This window comes from Ascidia mentula, chromosome 1 (genome assembly GCF_947561715.1).
Source record: "Ascidia mentula chromosome 1, kaAscMent1.1, whole genome shotgun sequence".
Lineage (NCBI taxonomy): Eukaryota > Metazoa > Chordata > Ascidiacea > Phlebobranchia > Ascidiidae > Ascidia > Ascidia mentula.
Genome location: NC_138566.1, coordinates 9920199 through 9944978, shown reverse-complemented (window position 1 = coordinate 9944978; position 24780 = coordinate 9920199). Strand labels below are relative to the sequence as shown.

Genomic DNA, 24780 nt, shown 5'->3' with positions numbered 1-24780 from the left:
CAGTAATATTTTTAATATGCACCAGGTCACACTATGGCACGACAAACAATCGTTTCTTCAATAGCGCCAATGTGTTTTCTTTTGTTTCTTTGTCCCATCGTTGCATGTAAGCTACATCGATACTACAGTTTCAAAAATCAGCACTTGAAGGCCACTTATTGGGCTGTCAGACAATGCGGAAGCTGAGTAGGGATTAGATCATGAGTTTTCGAAATTCAAGACTTTTTAAAAAAAACGTAGCGTCGCGTATGCTTTGAAGAGCCTTTCGCTGGCAAAATTGGTAACTTTGATGGCAGAGAAGTGCAGTAAAACATTTCAAAGTGTAAAGAACATCAGTTGTTGAAAGTTGCCCGGCAAACAATTGGTTTGAGAACTTTATTGTTATCTAAACTACACGATTAAAAAATATGATGACAACAGATCAATATTAAACCGAAAACGGCCACATTTCCAAAACAATTCACGAAATTTGATGAGAAAATTTTGCCTGCCGAAGTACGGCAGTTTAAGGCAGGGTTGGTTGCCGTGATTACAATCACAAATTAGATAATTAGGTTTTCGCATGTCTCACAGTGGCGTTTACAACAAGCAACAAAAATAAATTTTCTTTGCAACTTCAAATCCTACACAAAAAGTTTGAATGGAATTGCAGATTTATGCCCCGATGGGACGATTTTCAAACAGTGAAGTTGATTCCCACCTTCTCGGCACTCCGATAGTGTTGGCGTTCACAGTTTCCCTCGCCCACGTTCCACCGTACCGAAATTTCTGACCTGTACACAAAAGACAACTGTCGAACCTTTGCACCGCATCAGTTTTATTGCCATGTGTGATTTATTTCATTGAAGGCAAATTAACAAAAAAGTGCCCATGGGTTCATGAATGTGTCATTTTAAAACCGTATAAGGTGTAAAATATTGATTTATCACATTACTTTTAGAGTTTATATGTAAAGTATGCCTTCATGAATTTTCGAAATTCAATTTCCAATAAGGGTCCAACACGTATAAGTGTACTCTAATGCAGACAACATACTTGGAACGTAGCCGGAGTAGTTGGGAATGAGGCCTTTGTCCACATGATATATCCGTTGGGCTGGCAAGCGCTCTTTAAACACTTGCTGTCGGTATCGGTCGAGGTCTTCCTTGTCATGCCAGACACCTTGGTTCGGATCGGGTGTAAACCAGCGGTACATATCACGACACCATGGAGTCAGTTGACGGAAGTTGAGTGTGATCAACTGTGTGTGAAAATTGGCATAAAGTCATTTATTACATTACAAATTCACTGTTACGTCCAGCTGATGTCACTGGTTTTAGCGCGCAAACGCAGGGCTTCCCCAACTTTTTCGCTCGCGGCGCGTTTAAAAACGGTAAATGTTCCGCGACCCTTTGTGTTTACAACCATGTAATTTTATGATACTTATTGAACAGAAATTTTAATGAAACGGCGGAGAAACTGATAAAAGCCAATACAAAGTGACCCAGCATTCGTGTGTAAAGGAACTGTTGTATTTTGTGTGACGTTGGTGTTCTCTTTGCGACCTCCGGTTTAGGAAGCTCTGATGTAGCCACAGGCCTATTACATGAAGTGACCCAGCATATGCGTCTGGAGGCGTAGTATATGTGAAATATCACAGTGATAGGTTGCAGTTGACCATTGGTTACCCATATATGCATAACATTTATCATGCGAACCCCAGTTTGGGAAGGCCTGGTGTAAAGTGTTTATAAGCAACAAGTATAAACTATAGTGAAAGTTCGCTGAATTTGCCGTAATAATTCACAGAAAAAGTGTCAAATCCGTTTGGTTGAAGTTTTAACCGAATGGAGTTAAAATGTGTGACAAGCCTTTAAACAAACAAAGGCACTTTTTGGACTGTTACCTTTTTGTGCTTGTTTATAGGTGGCATTGTCTTGTATCCTGGAGGGGCAGTTTTGGCTCTTGGCGAGCGTGGAGATGATTCCTGGGACGACGAGTTGGATCCGCGCGGACTTGGCCGGTCTATTCCGGTGTTTGGCCGAGTCGTAAGGTTGAGGTTACCCAGGAGGGGGTAGTCATATCTGTAGCAAATATATTCACTTGAGCGCAACACGCGACAAACTCATTATAAGTGCAGTTTAAACACGACTTTGCACTTCTGGCAATGTTGACCAACCTTTTAGGGACCGAACGCAAACACAATCAACAGCATAAAAGCGGGCAAGTGTATCGTTTTCAACGACAAATCCATTAAGATAACATGCGCAGTGGTTTGAATAAGGGATTGCGGCTTTTGTAAAACGACATCTTAATCCCTACTCCAACATCCCATTGTCCAGCGCTTTCCTTCTGCTCGTGTGGCGTCGGTACAGCAAGCACCACCCCCTAATAAACGTCGCCTTAAACAATCAAAGTTGCTCCTATGCCGACAGGCCGAGGGCGTTTAAGTGCTGTTAAGGATTAACTAGTAAGATTGGAGGACCATTTGTGGCACTGAGTCTGAATTTATATTGAAACCGACTGACTGACTGACTGACTGACGGCGGCCTTGTGTTAAAAATAATGAAGAACCACAATTTTTGACAAACGGCGTAAAAATTCAACCAGCGCAACGTAGAAAAATTATTGATGTGACAAAACTGTTGTGAAAAGTGTTAAACAACACACATGTACCTTTAATTCGTCATGGGATTTCAATAATTATTTGTTGCTATTTGGAAAGAACATTTACGAATGTTGCTCTTCGCGCAATACAAGTAACTAGACCCTCTTACAAATATTTGAACCTAAAATTAAAACCGTGTTGTTCAAACAATCTTGTAGCATCGAATCTTGTGTATTATTAATTTTAACTCCTAAAAACATATAGCAATCTCCCACAATTCTCACAGTTAATTATAAAGCAGTTAATTAATTTGCTGAATCCAAGGTTCCCTATAACTAAACTTGACTATTATAAAATCCGCCCGCACAATCATACAGAATACATTCGGTGCAAAGAACCCAAGTGGAAATTTAACCACTCACCTTCCATCCTTGCTTTTATACAGAGGACTTGTAGTGACGTGGATGCTTTGCGATCCGTACGGATGACCAGGAGAGTTATAGTTCGGCATTGCACCCTCAAAAGCCCTGCCAATCAGTCTACACGCTGTAGAAACAAACACCAACTATAATTCCCAAGTTTTACTACATGTTTTGAGAACATAGACAAGCCTTGTAGAACTTGTTGTTGTACAACTGCAGGAATAGCGTTCCTGGACGCTTCTCAAAATCGCGAGGAATTCGACAAGGTATCTAACATCTTGCTTAACGGCTTGCGCGTGTTGACAAAACAGCAGCTGAAAGCAAACGACTGACAAAAGCGGACGAGTGGAGCGCTTTGTAGAGGGGATCGGTGAAACAAGAGAAAGTTCCGCCGACGCACAGAAGCGCGGTTTTTCATTTGGTTCACGGTCGGCTAACGTGACGGCGAACAAGCGCGGCCTGTTTGTATGCGAGACCAATGCACCCGTCGCAAATAATGAGCACGAGGTGAATGTATTCAAACCCACGTCGTCACTTGTTGTTCGGGCAAGGCGGTAAGCATGTCGCAGCAAATGTCCAAACGCAATCGCAGACCATGTAGGGGCGTCATTTGACCGGTATTCACCAGCCCGGCAGTAACCCGGGTGACGACTTGTGCCAGCCCATGTAAGCGGTATCAGGTATCGTGTGCTCCGCGGCGCGCCTAGTGGCCGGTATTGTGTGACCGCCTTCATTCACCAGTGCTGGAAGATGAGACAATGGCGAGGCGAGCGATATCCTTGTCGATGCCAAACAAAGGTTAAAAAGTCGTTTTCGATTCTCTACACTGGGGCGATAATCTAAACATTGGTGATCTGACACACATTGAATTATAATTTGATTTGAGCCGCATCCGCCGTGATCTTTGCATTGGTTTCGTTGAACTTTAGCAACACACGAATAGCAGTCAGCGAAAGAGGACACTGCACGTTGTGTATATTTGTCGTCTGAGCAACTTTTTTCGTGACCCATCTAAAAATAACGAGTCACAACTTCTCCAAACCAAGTACCTGTAACGCACTCTAAAAAGCCGACACAGATATAACAGATACCTATTACCAATCAAGACATAATTTTGCGCTTCCCTATCGGCCGTAAATAGTACCAACTGTGGTGAGTTCGTAGTACCTTCGTGTGTATTGTAAAAAAAATTGTTTGTTTCTCTTCGAAAATATAGTGCTTAAATATAAAACATTTCTTCACCTCGTTTTGAAAGGTTTTATTAAACGAGGCAATTTCACTTTATACTCCATGTAAAAAAACAATCGTGTTACCTATAGCTGACGCAAATTGGTCATACGGTTACAGTTCCGCAAAAATATTAAATAACATGTTTTTTTTGTGATAGACGCGTCACTGTTACCAACCATATTGGTTACGCCCACCTCCATGACCGATGCGCAATCATGATTAACTTCAGTGGGTGGAGTAGTTGTATTTAATGGAAATGAAAACGTCATCGTATTAGAATAAAAAAAACGCGTACAAACAAATTACTAATCAAAGAGTCTATAGAGGCTGGAATCTGTGAAAAATAATTCAACATTTGTCACTCCTCTGCACTTCAACAGCATAGCGCTTGTGATAAACTCTTAAAAAAAGTAGCGTAATTACCAAAAAATGGCGGGTCAAGCAAAATTGAAACCCAAAACTTTCGTAATTGCAAATATCAGTTGCAACAATGCTTGCATAGAAGAATTGTTCTTTACAGCAATTCACAGTGAAGAAATAAACGAAATGAATCCAAGGGTGATCGACAAGTTGAGATTGCAATTTACATCAAGTAGTTTTGACGAAAACGCGGCGGAGCAGGTTGTCAGCTTTTTGCAGCTGCAACCCAGACCTGTGTGTTTGCTGGTCGGGTCTGAAAAATTAAGAGATCTAAACTTGATAACAAAAAGCGTCGAAAAATTCAATCTGGTTATTCCGCAAGATGTTTTTTGCGACAGCGTAAACATGGAACTTCTTGGAGGAAATAACAACACTGCATCTTGTGTGTTTTCAGAAATGACAATATCCGCGTGGAACGAGAAAGTATTTGACTCGATCAAAGCAAATCAAGCTGCGTTTGTGGATTCGTTGACACCAAAGCCGCTATCCGAGCTTGAGTGTGTTGATGTAACTTTGCCTCCGGATGTGGGTGAAATTGCTAGAAGCAGCCGAGATGAAAATACCTTGATCTTCTTAGATCTGGAGGCAACTGGTTTAAAAAGCCGTAAGATCACTGAGATTTGCATGATGGCTGTCTCCAAACACGAATTACTCTCCTGCAAAAAGGGAATTTTTCCAAAAGATTGTGATTTGTTGCTTCTTACCGTCGACCCGGAAATCGAAATTAGCTCACAGGCAACTGATTTAACCAAGCTTACGCGTTCTGTGTTAACAAGAAGTGAAAAAATGTCTTTTAATGAGGTCGTGAGTAGGGCAGTATGCATGTTTATCAAAAGGTACACCGGGCCTGTGTGCGTTATTGCCCACGGAGGAAATATATTCGACTTTGAGGTTCTTCGCGCTCATTTCACTCCATTCCCGGTCCTGGCGCGTTCCATGTTCCACGTCAAATCCTACGACACATTCGTCGGTTTCAAACGCAAGAAGAATGCGGGGAAGTTGTCTGGAAGTCTTGGTTTGGCCGCTTTGCATCAGCGAAGCCTTGCAAAAGGCCAAGTACGAAATTCCCACACGGCCGAAGGTGACGTTATTGCTCTAATGGAGTTGATCACCTGCCACCCGGACGTACTGGACAGGATTAGCACCAAACGTCTTTTTTAACATAGAGATTTCATTCTGCACAAATATTTACTGCATGATCCCAGTTAAATTCCTTCACTTTTTACATCCATTGATTTTTTAACTTACACTCACTTGTAAATACCATAAACCGTAATATATATATATATGTATTTTGTGTTTCGTTAAACCTTTCTTGTACTTGTCTGTGTAAGGTTTTACATTAAATAAGAAGTTGGTTGTATGTCTCGTCGTGACAATATACTAATAGGCTACAAGTGCGGTTCAAAACTTCTCACCAAGAATATCAAGAACATATATTTCCCCAAAGCAATTATCATTTTGACTCCAGTTTTTGGAGACCCGTTAGGATATGGTTCAGGAACGCGAAGTGCAAACACAGCGCACACACTTTGAAAACTATTTCTCCAAATAAACTTTATTACAAAATTCAGTAAGATTTTTATGACATATATTCCGGTAACAGCGACTCGTTTTCAATATGTCTACTTGTTAAAAAATACTTACGAAAACTTTCACCACACTGAATTTGTAAAAAAATTAATTCCTGACCTATAGGGATTAAGTCCGTGTTGGCAACATCGACTCCACGCCTCAACACATGATGAAAGTTTCGGGGCCCAGGTGATTTCTTTATTTAAATACAAAGGTACGCGGACGAGACACTCAAAAAAACGAAACAAGAAAGATTATCAAAAAACTGTGTTCTTCAAAACGCGCACACAGCTTCAGTACATTCTGAAATAATGCGTAAACGTAAGAGTTGTACAACGTCGGTAGCACCAGATCCGCAACAGATTCAGAACAAATGTTTACTACTATAGGAAGGTAACACGCTATGACAACAATACTTGTTCGGTGGTAATGGGTTACTTCTCGGTATCTAAGATACAGTGGAAGGCGCTAAAAAGGTTGGTTAGGTATATGAAAAAGGCGAATCAGGGCTTCCAGTTTCAACAGAATGAGCCAAATAATGGCTGCCATACCGTGGCCGAGAACCGCGGCGGTATCACGTGACGCGATTTCGGCCAATAGAAAAGGGCCACGCGCCCGTTGAAGGGGAGTACCTAACACGAGAGAAACTGAAACACTATGTACACTGTACAGAAATAAGGGGGCTGATGCCCAACTGAAGGCAACTGCCTTGGGCCGTGGCGTCACTTGAAATAGAGATCTGTAGGAGACACGACATCACAGTGTGTGTACTGATGCGCATGGGGAATTTTTTGGGGGGCGTCAATATTCTTATAATACCATCAAGAAGTTGGGCGAAGGTTGTTGCTTCCGTGTGCAATGAATGTATTTGCTTTGATGCATCTTGGTTGACCACTGCATTATAACAATTGGAGATGTGTTGGGCGTCTTCGAACTTATTCAGGAAAGGTTAATCGTCACACACTGGTAGGTTATACAGACATAGGCAACTTTAAAAATGAGCGCAAGTACATATGGAGGCGCCAAAAACGACGTCGACATTGTTACAAAACGGAGCCCTGGCGCGCACGCAGGCAAGTTGAACACGGGCAAAGCACCATAAACTATACATGATATCACGCACACAGGACAAGGAGAGACCAATTCGCGGCTCTTGATATAGCAGCTACTGCTTTTCGAGTTCATATTGTTTCAACTGTACGTAATCAGTGATGGGTAAAAATTAGACAAAAATTGCTGTGTTGCATCAAATTTCAACCCACGTCCAGTATTTTAGGCCAGGCTTGGGTATAACCTCGCATGAGCAATGGGCGCTGACACCACTCGAGTTTTAATCTCGATCAACACGCTGGATCTCAAACCGATGACATGAACCCGAAATTCGCCGCTGACGTGGCACCGTTTCCTTCTCCGTCTTTAGCTTCAAAGCGTTTTGCTTCCTGTTCCATGTTTTCCTTGATCTTGAGGATTGCGGCCGACTCGTTGTGGTCCTGCGCGGGGTTAGTGGAAAGCACCGACGGCCAGATGATTAAAGGGCGGTTAGATTTTGGCACACCCGGTTCGCCGGCGGCGAACAATTTTGGCACGCCCGGTGCGACGACATGGAGCAGCACGGCAAGACGACAGGCAGGCAGGCAGCAGTCAAGTCGAACAACGAAAAAGATATGAAAAAGAACAACATAGAAACCGGATTAGATTTGAAAAGGGCAGTTAGTGTTAATAGTAAAGGGTTATACAGGCAGAAAAAGCAACTGCACATGTTGATGCACCGTTGGCGGAGCAAGTGCTTTCCTGACACGTACAATCGCAAGTTATTGAAATGCAGAGATTCATGCATCGGCTTTTTGTTACAAAGATGTATGGGTAAAGTTGTTCACGCTTAAAAGTTAAGAACCAACATCAACGGATCATGCCAGCAAGCGAATATGGCAAGGCCAAGAATACTAACCACTTGTATCTTTCAATGGTCACAAAGTACAATAGTTTACAATGAACCAATGGTTTATTTTGACGTTAAACATGTTCGCTTTCTTAAGTGGGCGTGCTGCTGAAAAGCTAATATCGTATTTACAATATCGAATAAATAGTGAAGCTGAGAAGAGGGTTGGCAATGCTTGTACGTTTAACAACCACGCTTCGGTCACTTTTACCTCCAACTAGATTTAACAAAAACAGTGTAAAAAGCTTTAAAGGCAAGAATATGAGTGTGTGACGATGGGGGTGCTGGGCCTTAACACAGAACGTGCAACATATCATTGACGTTACAGGTTTTAAACAATGACAGTATATACACAAACGGAAAACACAAGTCCTCGGTCGTTGTGAAAACAGGGCATAAAGTCTTCGACTGTTTCGAAACGCCGTCGTAACCGATTACGTCACCGCGCTGTGACGTCACATTGTGTGGGCTCGCATGACTGGCATGTCGGTTCGCCAGGGTTGATCAGTACGTGCCCATGGACGGATTGTTACTCACGTTCTCGTTAAAGGGTACCATGCCGAATGCGTTTTCGTCGCCCTCTTGCGGCGTGTGCGGTGTACCGCCCGGTCCGCCAGGTGGCCCCATCTGCGGCGCACCTGGTCCCGGCATGCTGTTCATTGGCATGTTGTTACTTGGTGAGCTCTGAAGTATAGAAAAACAGATTGGTAAACTTGACGCTTCTTGTCCTTCATCTCAAGTATTTTTGTCCTATAGCTGTATGCACAAATTCACGGGGTTTCAAGTATGTGTTATGCCTATTTCCTAACCTTCGGCATCCCTTCCATCATTGAAGAATCGGGGCCAGATCCGTTCATGCCGTTCAGGGGTGGTACCATGTTGGGTGTGGACACGGACATGGGAGGGCCACCCGACATTGGGATGCTGGTCGGTGGAAGGGAGCCGTCTTGTCCCACAGGATACTGCAACAAAATCTAGTTTGTCATAGATATCACTTTCTGTCCTTTAAAATGCAAGTAGGGTTGTAAGAACGAACAAAGTATGTTAACAATACTACATGCGCTACATCTATAAACATAGCGTTTTTAACGTATTTCGTACAGCGAAACTAAGCGTTTTTCAATACGTGAATTGCCGGACAATATACCGGCATATTATTAAGAGAAAAGGATGTTTGTGGAGGGTGGCAGCTTAGGAGTGTCGTATAGTTCAGACATGAATAACATATTTTGAGCAGCTGAGTGGGACTTACCGTGGAGGGCATTTGTTGGTGTGGAAGTGGTTTTCCCATGAAATCCGAGTTCATTTGATCTGAAAAAACAAACGCCGAAGTCAACGACTTGGACTGTGACAAGACAACGAAGGCCACTGACAGCCCTCAGTAATTGGTTTCAATTTGATTTTGAATTAATGCGCATCCAGTTGCCAATTCGGATCATTCAGTAAGTCAGTCATGCAATCGAGCAGTTTGCTGTAGCGATCGAATGGGTCAATTATTAGATTGGCGTTTAATATGTTGGCGGCGAAAGCCCCGGTATTACGTATACTTGCCGCAATCGAATACGAAGGTATGTCGTATGCGCAGCGTTGTTTTTTGATAAGTTCACAGACATGCAATACTTTACTGCGAGATTACTGCAATAGCCATGCACACATCAGCAAATAGACAGCGTGGTTTGGGCGATATTACATAGAAAATATAATCATGATTTTTTTTATGTATGTGGCTTGAAGGTATCGCTTACATGCCAGTTAAGCATCTTACAAATTTTGATCAATATTTAGAATAACCTATAGAAACAGCTTCAAACGAAACACAAAACGGAGCAAGCGTATACATATCATGACGCATTTAATATCGCCCAATCCTATATAATGCCGCACATGCTTGGCATAATCGCACAACATCCTTCTGCAGCCACTACAGTCAGGCGCCATGTTATATCATTATGCTAAGTTAAGTGGCGGGTCAACATGTGACGCAGCACTCATCTGACGCGTCACCTGGGTTCTTGGGGTCGTGGGGCGGGGGAAAACGATTCTGTTGGGGAACGGGATGCATACCCGGTCTGGGCCCTGCAGTTTCGCACAGTTGTTCAAGTGGTAAAAATACGGCCTATAGGGCCCTCTTTACAGCGGCTCAAAACTCACCAACAACAATTTTGCCTTGGTTGTTTTTATCGGCCAACACAAACCAAGGTAAATCGGAATTTCAAAAACTAACGGAAAGAAATTGACCGACCGAAATGTTCAAGTTAGGTTGACTATCGCATGTAACACTGTCTTCCAGTAAAAAGCGGTGGTTAAAGAATTTCTTGTACTTTGTTGTTTACACAATCCAATTTCAATAATAATGTTAAGTCGCGACCACATCTCGCATCTACAAAGCTATCTAAGGCCGAACACGTTAGTACGTCGTGCATCTACACAATGTGGTGGAAAGCGGACATCTTAAAATGATGCCACAGCGCCGGGCGTGCTGGAATGAACAGGCAGTGTCGTGTATATATGTTTGGTTCAAGGCAATGACTCATACATATGCGGCGATGCCACAGAAACAGGTACATCACGTTTGACGAATGTATAACGTGGAATGAATTAACGGTGGCGATAAACAGTGAGTTGTGAGAAGGGGAAAAAATATTACCTTGCGGGCTCCTCATTAACTGATTTCCCGGGGGCCCTCCTGTGGGTGGTCCCTGAAATTTAAGACGAAGAATTAGGTTTGGTTTAACGGGAGTTAAACATTATCCAAAACAGCGAAACGACTGTCGCCGCATTGACGACTAACGGTGGTAGAAAAACTCACAACAGGTCCCGGTCCGGACGGATTAGGCCACGGTGATCTGCCGTGCCTGGAAAAAGGAGTTTTGTTACTGAAATAGAACTTTTGTGGCGAGTTGTTATGTGACAAGGCGGCTTACATGTTCATGGGTATTCCGCTGTGGCCTGGCATGGTACTTGCTGGCATGCGCATTCCTTGGAACGGCTGTAAAACATAAATGTAAGTACTTCTGGGTTCTATGCTTACGGCCGAAAAACGTCGCTGTCCGCACGGATGTGCGTTGAGGGCAATTAACTAAACTGCTGCGCACTGACTTTAATATCGACAACAAGTGACAGCTGGTTAATACACCAGGAGATATTTAGTAACCATGATACCAATATCGCGCGATTGTTTATCAGAGACGTTTATATATAAAGTGATTTGAACCTGCTGAAACTGTTCTGGCCCTCCCCAAGATGGGTTCATTGCGCCAGGGGGTATTCCCCTCGGATGGACCATTCTTGACATCGGCATCATTTGTCCACCTGTTATAATGAGATAAGTTTTTTAAATATATGGTGGAAAGAATGAGAAATTCAAACCAATTATTATTAAAGCTGATTCCCTGTCTTGTTGGATATATTGGTTACAAATACTTCCGTTTTTTACATTTTCACCAATAACATGGTTCCAAAATCAGCTCTCAATCTACTATTGTACCCAGTAAAGTATTTAGTTTTTCCATGTTGCATGGTGTTAAAAACTAAAACCCATTCATTACCCTTCGTCCCTTTTACGGTACGATTACCACATCATGTAAAACTTTTTTGGCAAATTGATTATTGCAGTCTAATTTCAATCTTTTTTTCTACACAAACCACATTCACAAATAAATGTCAAATTAAATAAAATCAATCTTCCCAGCTGCGCCCGGTGGCAGACATGCTCTGTTGGACTCAGCAGGCTCCCTAATAGCATCAGTGTAGAGGAGCCATAGAATGCTTGGCGGCCCCTTGGATGGCATAAGTGGAGGGAAATGGCGACATAATTTGATTTGCGCAATTCATTAATGCGGGATACGTCTTTGGGCCACACGGAAGCCCACGCTCGGTGTGTGGAAATTGTCTCGTGTTACTGAACTACTGGTAAGAGGTTAGGCGTGACCCAACTCTAAGTGAGAATGTAAAATTCGTGAGAAATAGTTTGTTTGTAAATCGTACATGGCAACATAGTGTTTAAGTTTGAAACGGAGCTCGGTTTGTTACAATTGGGAGTACTGAAGTGTGCCTAACTCATTGCGTAATCAGGACCTCGCAAAACTTCAGGGTCTTTCAAAGATTCGAAGAACCTTGACTACAAACTCCAGTAAACGTGCGTAAACGAGCGTTTAACACTATCCATTACTCATCGTTGAATATATTTACGATGTAACCCGCCCGTAAACCAAAACCTTTCAACGTTATTAGGTTCGTAAATTTGACCACAACTTGCCGCGTTCGCATTGTCTAAGTTCCACCCAAAGCGATCAGACTGCGGTCGGGAAGAGAGGGAATATTTCCCAGGAGACCGACAGCAAAGTTTGAATAGCGATCCTTAAATTCCGAACGAGCGCGTTAAACACGTTCTATAAGCAATCCATGCGTTTGTGTTGCCAGACATTAGCGCGGCAAGCTTTTGTGTGAGAGAAGTGTGTTTGGCTTGAAGCGATAAAAGGTGAACGTGACGAGATCGAATCTCAACTGAAGAAAAGTTTGTCGCAGAGTGGAGGTGATATACGAGTGAAGTTATCGGAAAACCGATATAGTCGGGAAATGCTTTAAATGTCGATGTTGGGTTGAAGTAATGCCATTTGCCGCCCTGGCCTTAACTGACAATCCGAAATGGACATAACGTACAGCGTGTCCGAAGGCATGTTCGACAACAACCACATGAGCAAATAGACGTAATTCTGAAAGTACATGGAATACATGTTACTTAACATGCGCTTCAGGAGAAACAGTGGTCAAGCCATTTACAAGGTGTAACTCAACTTTCTCATACAATCTGCCAGTTTCAAATAGACAGACTCGGACGGAACAGGACGAAAAATACGGAGCAGCGTCACTGGATCGTATATTAGGCTCGCCTAAAGGTGCGATAAGAGCATGTGTATGAAATTATTGCCTTTTAAGGCCGTCAAAAATGAAATATTGATGACTGTTTTCGATCTAATGAAAGATTTCATTTCTCGACGGGGCCAAAAGAAGGGCTGAAATTCGAGGTCCCATGAATATGCAATGTTATTTACCCACGCATCCAAAAGATATGCACAAAAACGCGAGAGCTGTAAAAACAAGCGCCCTGTGGACCGACAAATACAGCACTTCGGACGGGCGAGAAACCCGAGAAAAAGGCAGCCGCCAGTACAAACACAGAGGGCTTAACGATACGGCACTAGCGCAGTGTTAGGTGTATGTGAAGGCACTAGAATTCGCCACGTGCATCCGCGGTAAAGTGACACCGAAAACTCCGCCATGATGATGGAAAGTAGTCGATGTTGTCGATCCGAAAAAAAACAGTTTTCAAGTTAAGCGAGGCATGTTGTTGCAACAAGAAACCTTCAATCAACATTTGACATGGAGTGTGCAGTAGGTAAGCCGTTGTTATTTTCTTTCGTAAGGACAATTACTCTCACGAAGCTTGGGAATACAGTTGCGCAAAAGGAAGTAGTATATACTGGACCTCCAGCCAAGCACATACTTGTTTAAATGAGTACTTGTATAAAATTGTACCCATGTCTGACTACGCCCCTGAGGGGATATTAAAAGCACCCAATAATGACAACGTCCGTTTAATGTTTGCTTTGTGCGATGGTAACTGTGGCCACGGCGGACTTCATTTATTGGGACTGGAAAATGAATTTAATTAAGTCAAGTTGGAGCTTCCGCCTAGTGAGTCAATATAAGGAGTGCTATGAATTACTAATTTGGACAGGGGCCTTCTCACGTCCCATAAAATCGCCACATCTGGGCTTGATGTCAACAATCATATTCCTTCAAACATAAATATTTGCGCAACCGTAAACCGACTGATCGCAGATGATGACAATATTCATGTTTTGGTATAAAATCTCATTTGTTTTGCGAATTTCTTGACCTTATTTCCTATGGTGGTCGTTTAGTCGTCCAAACCGTGCAGTTGTTTTACTTATTGTGGCACATTGGTCAGTAAGTTGGTGAACTGTTAACCATGCGTTTCGTTCAACAAAACACTATTCAGCGTCTGTTAACTGGTCCAGGTTTGGTTGCATTCATGCAGCAGCTACTTCGGCAGCACCGTGTTGCTTATAGCGAGTATTTTGCGCTTACCTTACCGCAACCACTTGACTGTTACGCCAGGCGCACAAAGAAGCCAGCACCCGAAGCAGGGGCCTGTGTGCAGGCAATTATCTCGTACATCTATTTGTTTATTTAGTAAACTTAGAGCGGCCTCTCAACGCACTAAAGCGGCGAAACGGATAAGCGCTGGGTCGGTGCCTCGCCCTGGCCGACAACAAACGCGCAATAAACCGACGCCGTGGTGACTACCTGCCAGCCGTTGCGTCGCAGTTTCGAATGAAACGCGCAAATGACATCTTAATGGTAGATTTACCGATTGGCTGGGTTTGTTTGTGGTCGTAACAGTGTCGTCAGGCATCTGTCCAAGTAAAACTTCCCCGAAAGGAGAAATGCGAGCCCTGTGTGTCTTACTAAACACCCGTTTTGGGCCCGTAATTTACGCTGTTGGTGTCAAAGTATTGCAGAACTAACAAAAGCCGACTGAAGTACACAGAAGTCATCGCAGCTGTAGCAACGATTTACATCAGCACACAGTGGATATTTTGTGTTGGGGTAATAACGGTTTTGAGCGACTAAATAAGGTGCGGTTTGTTTCTCTGTTTGCTTTTCACCTAAATCAAACTCGAATTATTCAGAAAATCTATGAATAACAAATTCCTCAAAAGATTTCGGAAAGGCAAATATATTAAAGCGTGCAAACATCTCTTCATCTATTTGACGTCAACGAACGGCAAAACATGAAGCGAACAAACTGGTGGGGGTAAGGGTTGGTCGATGAATTGCACAGGGGATAAAAATGGTCACCATTAAAAGGACGACGGGGCGTTTAATGTCGCCGACGTAATTGGGAACCGAGCAAACACTTATAATGGGATATTGCCCGCTAATATGTCGCGTTGCTGGCCCCAGCCTAAAGTTAGTCGCGCACACTTCAGCCAAACACTGATAAGCGGGACGCGATCGGTCCGATAGTGCGCGACACAGATGATTAATCGGCTTATCGGAACGCTGGGCGGGCGCTCATCTAATTGACAGAACGCTCCCAGGTCGACTTTAACAAGGCCATTAGCAGACCGCATCCAAAGCTAACTTTTTGTCGTGTCCATACAGTTGATTTCATCATTGTTAAGATCCGCGCGCTCAACACTTCTCAAAGATTATTTTTACAAGGGCGGTTTTATACCTAGTTTCAAGTGCGCCTTTTCCAGTCGCACCGCGCAACGGATGTGAAGTAATAGGAAAAGGCCAACCGGATTCAACGGCCCTTGGCGCCCTTCGTTTATTGACTTGCGGTTTGTCGCCACAAAGGCTTTTATTTGGTTTGTTATTACAGTGCGATCGAGGGTAATTGCTTTGGCCCGTTAACGAGCTTACAACAGACAAGCGACGACCTTTGCAAACCTTGCTCAGACAACATCCGAAATTCCGTTTCATTGACATAAAATGTTGTTGCCCCGCAAAAAATCCAGCCTTGTGCGGTATTGAGATTTTATGGCATCGGAATATGCCAAACACAAGACATGCAAGTAACAGATTTCAACTTTGTGACCATTATATAATTAGCGCGGCCGCCACGCACAATCAGCTTCAGCAAGATGCTTGTAATTAGATTACAGATTTCAATTCTTGGGGCATCCTCAGCTACACTCAATACTCAAGGGGAAGGTCGAGGCGCCGGCCCAGCTAAATACAGCGAGTTCCCCACCGCGGATTTTACCTTCACGCATGGGTAACTTTGAAATCAACACTACTAAGCCATGTAAGCTGTAATATAGCTTTCAAAAACACGACCTTTGTACAGCGACCGTGTTTGTAAAAAAAGTTTTGGGGTTGATGAACGTGACGCTGTCCATTCCGTGATCTCGTGAGATGTTAATCGAGTGCTTTCCAGTGAGGACATAAAGAGAATTGATCGTGATATTGTCCCGGGGAGCGGATTTGGACAAATATGTTAGTGTGCTTTTACGCGGGGCGTGTTAAGACGGACGCGCGAAGTGTGAAAATGTAACAAAACATAGGGATAAGAGAACTTTCACCACGTTGATATCATGAGAGAAAATCACAAACCAGATCTCCCGAACAAGTGGGATTGGTAGAACTAATGTAAACAGTAGGTCTTGGCGTGTGTTTGGTGGTTACTACGTATTTCTCAAAGGTTTCAAAAGCAAGATTTCACAGAAAGAACGAAAACCAATTACCAATGTTTGCCTTGTGTATAGTAGAACAAGCTGGCAAAATTAATGTTTCATGGCGCGGCTCTATATATTTTAGCTGAACGCGGTTGTCTTGTGTTCTGACGTTGTTGGTGAATGTTTAACTCCGAAACGAAAACACACAGGCGAAGCCGACCCGTAATTAAGTTCGTCAATCACCGACCGAATGCTCGCTCCTGGGGGCTTTATTGTGAATATCGACCGGCCAATAACTTACCCAGGACCGAACATTGGCGCTCATAAAACTTGTCGGTTCCGCGCAGATCGGACGGAGGCATGGCGGGCCCCCGCCGTCCTATCTGGCACCGACCTGTCAAATTCGATGATGGGATTACAGCAGCACGCTTTAGGCCTCGCGAGAGCCATAGTGCGCATGTACTGGCGGTTTTAATGCATGTTTTACGAGGCAAAACATTATTGGTCTCGACAGTCGAATGCTATTGGGTGACTGGCTAGGCATCAACGGGGACACGATTGTAATTTGCTGTTTGGTGTCGAATCGAAGTTTCGTCTGATGGCATATTAAGCAAATTGACGTCACTGGCGATGCACGTGGACCAATCACTGATTAAGTGTTTATAGGCGAAATAAAAGTTGTTGGCTCGCATAAATAACGGCCGACACCATACAAACATTCGTCTAATTCAATTGATCGATTTCTGAAACATTGGCACTTGGTAATACGTTTATATAAGAGGCTACATTGCCGAATTTACGCAAGGGATCTTATTCAAAGCATCTTCATCTTGTCGTTGTGCCGTAAAAGCCTAATTGGATCAACTACGTTTATAAAAGATCGCATGATGATGTTGCGAAGGCCTTCCCCATAAGCCAAGCCCAGAAGGTGCGTTTTATGAATTGCATTTGTCATTTCGGCCAATCGGCGTCAAGCCATTAGCGGCCGACCTCCAGGTTGTGTAATATTTACGCATCCTGTTTCCACACAATCTTCTTCCCTCACTCGATTCTTCGTGCAAACACAGGCAAACAATTCAAAATCCGACAGGGTATTGACCGAGATAGACCATTATCCGAGGAAAATAGGTCCAGTATCAGACCCTCAGTAAATCAATGGCTCGCATGTACGTGCCTAAGTGGCCGTGAGGGGTGCGGTATTGGGAGCTTCGGGTCGGATTTTGCGTGACGGACTCTCCACTTGAAGCTTTGTCCCAGGGACAATGTCCGCATCAACGCGGGGCTGTTGTTGTTGTAACAACTCGTGGACGCACAAATCAGCTTGTACTGAGGTCTGTGTTTGCATTGCGTCCTAATATCATGCTTTGTTGTCGTGGCATCCTATGTACGTGGTTGTGTTGTGCGAAATATTTTTTGAAAGATATAACGGGAATAAAAAATGTGTTTTTGGTCTGAGGAAGCTTTGTGATGCAAATACATTAAACGCAGTGAAAAGAATTTCAGCAGGAAAGCAAATGACTCGCAGGCCATTATTGCCTTTGTCAACACCCGTTAATCTGCATTTGGGTGAGGTCATCTTGGGTTTTACTTTGCATTTAATGGCGTCGTTAATTGTTAACAACCAAAGATTGGCCATATTTTATCGATAAACCGTGCCACGATCTTTGCGCTGGTAAGACTTAGTCTCAGTGTGAAATAATACGTCGAATGTCAACGTTGTTCAACATTTTTGAAGCTCTGCATACATTATTGCCACCATATCGGTACTAAGTAGTTCGCTGTGTTCTTAATGTTCTGGTCGGAGATTCTTTGCTACAAACATTCCACAATTGAAATGTAAAAGCTATCGTGTATGATAGTTAATAGCTGAATCGTGTAAGTTCATTGGGGCGTGTGAAGGTTGGTTCATCAATTGTGAAGTTGCAAATGATTTCGTAATCGGTGAAGATGCGAGATTTGATGTGACGCACACGAACTTTTCGCTCCCGGGCGGAATTATGGCGATTAGACGCGACAGGCGACAAGCATTAGGTCGGCCTACCTCACCGCCATGGAGTCGCCTTTACTTATGACAGGGAGACGGACAGATGCAACACAACTTTGCAATTAGCCTGGGAGGGTTGAAACGCCATGCGCTTGATGGTGACAAAGACTTTAACGGCCAGGTCTGTCGCTGCTTGTACTTGCGAAGTTCAAATAGTTGCCGACAATACTGTGCTATAACGATAGCCGCGAAATAGCAAATCGGCCCCTGTCTGACCCAATGTACACGTATGGGATTTCATGTGAGGTTGAACTTGGTTTCTGATGACATAGAGAATGAAATTATCCGTAAAAAGGATATAAGCCCTGAAAATTTTAAGGTCTAACTTCAGTGTCCGTAGAAATAACAAACATTTCACAAACAATCTGTTTACTGACGACTGTCAGACTCCGCGTTTAACAGATTCGAAATAAAATACCCAAAAAAGTTCTATTTCTAATGTCCTAATTGTAACCTGCATTCGTGAACATGGTGTATGCAAGCGTTGTCGAGAGGTGTTTAATATGACCCAGAACGTACTTGGTTTTAACGCTTTTCGCCTTTTAATCTCTCCGCAAAAGACAAGGGCTATCATGTGTCTTTCCCACGGCCTGGCCGATAACAAATATATCTCTTCACGCACTTGAGAAGTTGGCGGGGCGGGGAGGGCGGCTTCGGGGCAATAACGGCGATAATTTCATCCGCGTTGAGGAAACGAATTTAATGTGAGATTGTTTCCGAAAATCAGGTCCACTTTAAACACCAAAAAACAATTGGTATGTGTACGTGTGTAATATAGGGTGGAAGCAGAAGTCAGTGTGTTTGCAGTTGACTTGGCACAATTTGGTGAGCTTTTAACTGCGTGTGGGGCCGCCGCACCAACCGTAGGCTTTGAGATTATTGGATTGGCGTTTTCAATATCGCGATGGGCACAACCCGAGTGTCTACCGAGGTTTAATAAAAGTGCGATTTACGGTGCGAGAATTGTGCAGCTTCAAACACAAGCATCCTGCTTTATGAAAGTTCGTGAGGGTATTTGTACGGTAAATGGTCTCTTGTATGTATGGGATTACTAAAACGTAGACTTGTCGCGCACTTGTTCGACAGATGGAGCATATACATACTCCTTGTCCACATTTTCCGCAAGCAAGCTAAATGTAAATAGTCAGCAAGCTGTTGGCCGATTTTCCATCACCGTCTGTGTCGTCCTTGGGTTTTGATTCAAACCACACAAATCAACGTTAAAAGAAGGCAATGAAACTTACCTGGTCTCTCCATTCCCATCATCTGCTGAGGTCCCGGGCCCTGTAATCACAAGAAAACCATTATTTGCTTGAAGAAAACTAGCCTACTACGTAAAAAACACGATTAGATTTTCAAACCTTAATTAAAGACACGCTTTCACAAGCGGCACGGGCGCAAACATATACTGTACTACAACAAAACCTATGACAATTTATAGCGGCTGTTAAACCTTACCTGCATTCCAGGTCGTGGACCTCCAGGAGGGTAGCGTGGAGACATGTACGGCTGAAAACAAGACATTACAGCTCAAGGTATTTACATTTTCATCAATCAAGGGCGGTAATTTCGTAAGAGCAAATATAATTTTGTTTGAATTTACTTGACACAAATAGCGTTTTTAGAAGAAGTGTTACACGTTACTGTTGTGCGTATAGAATACTGTTCAGTCCAGCGTGCACAGTTGCACATTTTACAACTTTTCTTGTCATGGAAATGGGCCCAAAATTTAGTGAACGTTTTTTTTTCAAAGAGGTGTGCTCTGGTGAAAGGTTGATGCATCGCTTAGACAAAAGATGCACTTTCTAAATATTTCGAAACTTCCAATGGAGACCGCATCTAATTAATCACTAAACACATGCAAAACTGTACATATTAATTCAACAGCGCCCACTAGCGGCTTTACATTCGTACGTCCACTGTCCACTAGATGTCGTAAGTTATCAAAGTTAAGACAATATTCTAGACATCGCAAACGAGCGTAATTTTCTTTAGAATCCCAAACAACTCCATTTTTATTTAATCTACACCATGTAAAAGGTTGTAAACAACGTTTTCAAAAGATTTGTTGCAGACCAGAGTGGTTTATGACAAAAATAATAACATCAAATCATATAATAAGGTATGTACCTGTTGCCTCATCATGTGATTGTTCGGGTTGTGATGAGGGGAGGGGGAAGCTGCTGAGCCAGGCTGAAAAACATTTTACATTCCTTCACGCTGTTTAAACATTTCTTAATATGAGCATTGATGTCATTGTAATTCTTCGTCATTTTTAACATGAAGAATGAAAGTATGTTTGTTAATTTCAAAACACTTTGGTAAAAGAGTTTATTCACAAACTCCAGTTGTACCTGCAACACATACTACAAGCTGACCAAAATAACACCTCTGAAAAAACGCTGACACACAACAAATTTTGATGATTTTTGAAACTTCTGTCAACTGTGCATGTCTAAAACCTATCTCCAACTTCAACTTAGATCACATAAGTTGTTTTTTCTCTTTGGTTCTGGTTCTACCTGAAGTTGATAAAAATATATTTTCTATCATACACATTCTGTTAAATCAAACCACCAACTAAACATGTAGCCAATAAACAGGTATATAACTTTATTTGGCTAATATTGCTTACATTTTTGAAAAGAAACAATTTCTAATAATTTCTTATACTGTTGATTCAGATATTATTTTCCTGGTACCTGTATTCAATATGAAACAGTAAGCTGTTTTGCACATATGCAATCCATCTTCCTTTTGGTCGTTTGGTGCAGAACCAAACATTTAAACTACCTATTTTCTTTCATATTAACTTCCCTTTTCTGTGCTGTTTCCATGTTTTACTACCCAATGACAAGGTTATTTTTTTGGGGGTATTCTTAGAACTTATTCTAAAACACATAATTAATACATTTCACTATAAAAAAAACATATTCAGTATAAAAAGGTTTAAATGCCAGTGCAGGAAAAACTAGAATGCAAGAGCATAAAAAGTAAATTAACATTATTATTATCTTACAGGAAAGTATCCTGGTGGGAGTCCAGGTTGTCCCATGCCATCGGGAGGAATTGGGTTCAGGGGTGATGGTGCAGTGGCTGCACTCTAAATACAACACAACGTACTTGAATTTGTGTTGTTGTTATTTGGAAAACAAAAAAAATAAACAATACTGAATGCAAAATCTCATGTATTTAAAAAGACACAGATTGGTTGAGCAGCAAATTATTTTCGTGAAAGAACAACTCACATAGTCGTGAAAGGCTTTGGCTTCAGAACTATGTTCACAGGTGTCCCTTCGCTCAGGTGACGCACAGTAAAGATCCCAGAAAACACTGCAAAACATATTTATCAATTTAGTTTTTATCCCACCAACATGATGGTCACATGTACAGGTTGGTGGTCATCACGTGCTGCCCGATTTTGTTTTTTTAAGGTGGGCGCGTGGCAAACCTTATTAACATTCTAATAGTGGGAAACGCAATCTGTTAATGGATTTGTTGGACGGTCTGTAGGTAATTGCTAGTTGTTGCAAATGGCAAATTACTTTTAGAACAAAGAGATGTCCATGTTTAACTGGCCATCCTGTTACACCCAAATCCGAGTCCAACTCGCCGCTACTGTGCATTCTAAGCAATAGGTATGAATGCCCCAAAACGACTGTAGAGGCATTTGCCTGCTATGCGGGGGCAGATGTACGAGTACGAGAAGGCGTTCGATATATTTTCGAGCAGCGAATCGGCGCCGTAGGATCGCCGTTTGACACAAGAAAGAAACATGTGGGGAGGTCTGAGATGCGCTGCGCAAACGCGCTTTAATAGTACACACACAGTCGGGACACTGAAAGAGAGCGCGACGGTGTCGGCGAACGCAGTCAAGCGTGAAGTCAACACTCTTCGAACTGCGGCGCGGCTCGCTAACCTCGTTCTTGCAACGCGTACGCCGTGCTCCGCGCATTTACACAAAGCCTTCCAGCATGAACGACGCGCGAGGGCTCGGGAGCAAGACGGATTCGTGATCTGTCTCTTTAAAGCGCGGTCAGCTGTTGGGAAAGCAAAGCGCGTCGCCGGGGTGAGAGGTGGTGGCGTGTGTCGCGAGAATTCGAACCTATCCAAGTGACAGTGGTTGGCTGCTACCACCTGCTTACGCGGGACAAGTTGTGAAAAAGGCTATTTCCTACTACAAGGTTTTTGACATCGGGGCTAACGTACACGATTACCGCTGCCAACGCCGTACAGCCACAGCCCAAATGCCATGCGACAAGTCATAGCAAGGTACACGGTATGCCAACGATACCCTTCCAAGCATTTAGGAGTCTATTTTCGGAGGAACAGTTACTATGCACAACCCTTCCTTTCTCCCAGCCAGTTAGCAGCAAGCGCAGCTCTTCAGCGGTTCACAGTTGCCCCAGGCTGACTAGAAAACTAGTCGCAGGCGCTCTGGCATTTTCGCCCTGATCAATACTAACTGCAGGGATATGGCATGATGCGGGTTGCCACACCAAACATTAAAGGGGTGTTTTGTATGTTTCCTTTTCACCACTCATGATGCATACATAATACATTAGGTATTGCACTGTTATCTTGAAAACAATATTTAAGGTAAATAGATTATGTTTGAAGTGGCCGATCACCAAAACACTAACAACTTTTTGCACTTTTTATGAATAAATGACGTGGAAGGTAAGTCTGCTGAATAAACAGAATCCCTTTGCCTCTGGACTACACAGCTCACATTTACCCGACCGACCACAAAGTAAATATAACGAAAAAGGGGCCAACTTACCTACTGGTTCACCAGCACCTGAACTAAACTATGCTTGTCTGGAATTTTGCACCCAAGTAATTGAAATACAACATTACAAAATACACTCACTCCAATTTACATTTTTAACTTGAATACCTAACAGTATTGTTACAGCCAGTTTGGTTATTCCATGAATCAAACTTACCACCACCAGGAGTGAAGGAATCCCGGCGATTCTCCCAAAGAAATGTTCTTTTCCCATCCGATCTGTGCAACATTTTTAAAGATTAGAAATGCACAATAAATTATCATGGTTTACTATATATACGTCTTACACTTCCACAAGATAATAAATTTCACTTTTTCGCACCATACATTCACTCCCTTGCCAGTCGTATTTTACCAAACAGTTAATTCTCGGCCCAAAAAGTCTCCCAAGAAGGAAGGAAAATCGCTTGCACCGCATATAATTTTGGAATGTAAATACCCAAAAAATCTTGTTTTTAAAATATTAATTCCTCAATTGCAACTTACCTCTTGCAAAAATGTGTGTGCTGCTTTGCCGGCTCCAACATGTAGCAAGTATTCATACACGTACATTGCCAGCCTGCAAAAATTAAATATATATATTTACGATAGAATCCTTTCGTATTTTAAATATTAGAATCGTTTGGAAATATTATTTGCTGACACAATATTTTCAAGATTTTGTATATATATATACGTATTTACATGATTCACATTACAGGCCACTCCAGATGCTAACAATATGTTTATCAGTGCATGGGCATTGTAATATTTTCCATGACTAATGCTGTTTAAATTGCATATTTTTAGTATTTTGCTTTTGTAAGAAAAGTGGCCCACAAGTAGAAATATGCAAGCATGTTATAAAAGCAAATTCACATGCAGTATGCCAGGTAAAAGTCCTGTATATAGTATAATTATGGAGTTCCACAATAAATGAGTCACATTCAAAATTCTCGATATAACAGATATAACACTGAGCTGACACAAATGAGAACATCGGCGAAGTTTCCTTATACTTACTTTTCCCTGGCTTGGGCATCAGAAGGAACATTGTTTGCTTTCCCTTTGCCATACATGGTGATTGGATAGGTATTTACAAGAAAACTCGGTCTGCTAACAGACCAGGTTTAGGTTACTTTTTGTGTATACTACTCCTAAAATAAAGACAATTGTTTCACTAAATCCAACTGGCCTACTATGGTAAAGACAGCCAATAACACAATGCAGTTATTTTCAACTAGTTTTTAAACATTGTCAAACTACAAACGATTCAACTACTAGTGTATTACAAGTAGGCAACACCAACAACTTAAAGCTGTATTGTGATAAAAATATGTGTATAAAACCCTTTTCAAACAGAATGACAGTTTTTGTACATGCTGCAACTAAAACACACCAGACCAAACAAAATATACTAGTAAAACCAGGGGCACAACAATTACATGTCTTCTATCATGACTATACTACTGTTGGCTTTTATACCTTATCTTCATATCATTGTATAACTTTCTCCATATTTCTCATACACGTCCCGAGCAGTAAAAAGAATACAAGTAATATTTTTTAGAACTACTTC

At 42.4% G+C, this 24780-nt stretch overlaps 3 protein-coding genes and 1 long non-coding RNA gene across 5 annotated transcripts; 2 read left to right on the top strand and 2 right to left on the bottom strand.

The window, feature by feature from the left end:
• Positions 1 to 310: 310 nt before the first annotated feature.
• Positions 311 to 3129, bottom strand: LOC145915115 (uncharacterized). Its single transcript, XM_083002708.1, has 4 exons — positions 3010 to 3129; positions 1886 to 2063; positions 1036 to 1240; positions 311 to 773 (listed from the first exon to the last, which is right to left on the bottom strand). Exons 1-4 carry the CDS (start codon positions 3096 to 3098, stop codon positions 655 to 657), a joined length of 591 nt encoding a protein of 196 aa, XP_082858834.1. The 5' UTR covers positions 3099 to 3129; the 3' UTR covers positions 311 to 654.
• Positions 3130 to 4646: 1517 nt separating this feature from the next.
• On the top strand, positions 4647 to 5965 carry LOC145915066 (uncharacterized). Its single transcript, XM_083002705.1, has one exon. It carries the CDS (start codon positions 4669 to 4671, stop codon positions 5818 to 5820), a length of 1152 nt encoding a protein of 383 aa, XP_082858831.1. The 5' UTR covers positions 4647 to 4668; the 3' UTR covers positions 5821 to 5965.
• A 455-nt stretch (positions 5966 to 6420) lies between these two features.
• Positions 6421 to 24360, bottom strand: LOC145914984 (single-stranded DNA-binding protein 3-like). 2 transcript variants are annotated; one of them, XM_083002697.1, is made up of 17 exons: positions 24225 to 24360; positions 23709 to 23781; positions 23380 to 23441; positions 21679 to 21763; positions 21450 to 21533; positions 20561 to 20623; positions 19889 to 19939; positions 19675 to 19714; positions 11388 to 11485; positions 11098 to 11162; positions 10983 to 11028; positions 10821 to 10872; positions 10178 to 10249; positions 9426 to 9484; positions 8983 to 9135; positions 8711 to 8857; positions 6421 to 7724 (listed from the first exon to the last, which is right to left on the bottom strand). In XM_083002697.1, exons 1-17 carry the CDS (start codon positions 24278 to 24280, stop codon positions 7590 to 7592), a joined length of 1341 nt encoding a protein of 446 aa, XP_082858823.1. In that variant the 5' UTR covers positions 24281 to 24360; the 3' UTR covers positions 6421 to 7589. The 2 variants fall into 2 exon arrangements, with proteins under 2 accessions (XP_082858823.1, XP_082858825.1); XM_083002699.1 differs by lacking the exon at positions 10178 to 10249.
• On the top strand, positions 12625 to 21542 carry LOC145915163 (uncharacterized). The gene is made up of 3 exons (XR_014403597.1): positions 12625 to 13571; positions 19900 to 19965; positions 21452 to 21542. It is a non-coding gene; the product is annotated as an uncharacterized LOC145915163 (long non-coding RNA).
• Positions 24361 to 24780: the final 420 nt, after the last annotated feature.

Coding starts and splice junctions, on each gene's coding strand:
- LOC145915115 (XM_083002708.1), bottom strand. CDS start 3,098: ATGCCGAACTATAACTCTCCTGGTCATCCGTACGGATCGCAAAGCATC. Junction 2,064..3,009: donor TATAAAAGCAAGGATGGAAG/GTGAGTGGTTAA, acceptor TATTTGCTACAG/ATATGACTACCCCCTCCTGG. Junction 774..1,035: donor CTACTCCGGCTACGTTCCAA/GTATGTTGTCTG, acceptor TTTTGTGTACAG/GTCAGAAATTTCGGTACGGT.
- LOC145915066 (XM_083002705.1), top strand. CDS start 4,669: ATGGCGGGTCAAGCAAAATTGAAACCCAAAACTTTCGTAATTGCAAAT.
- LOC145914984 (XM_083002697.1), bottom strand. CDS start 24,280: ATGTATGGCAAAGGGAAAGCAAACAATGTTCCTTCTGATGCCCAAGCC. Junction 23,442..23,708: donor CACACACATTTTTGCAAGAG/GTAAGTTGCAAT, acceptor AATGTTGCACAG/ATCGGATGGGAAAAGAACAT. Junction 21,534..21,678: donor CCAAAGCCTTTCACGACTAT/GTGAGTTGTTCT, acceptor TGTTGTATTTAG/AGTGCAGCCACTGCACCATC.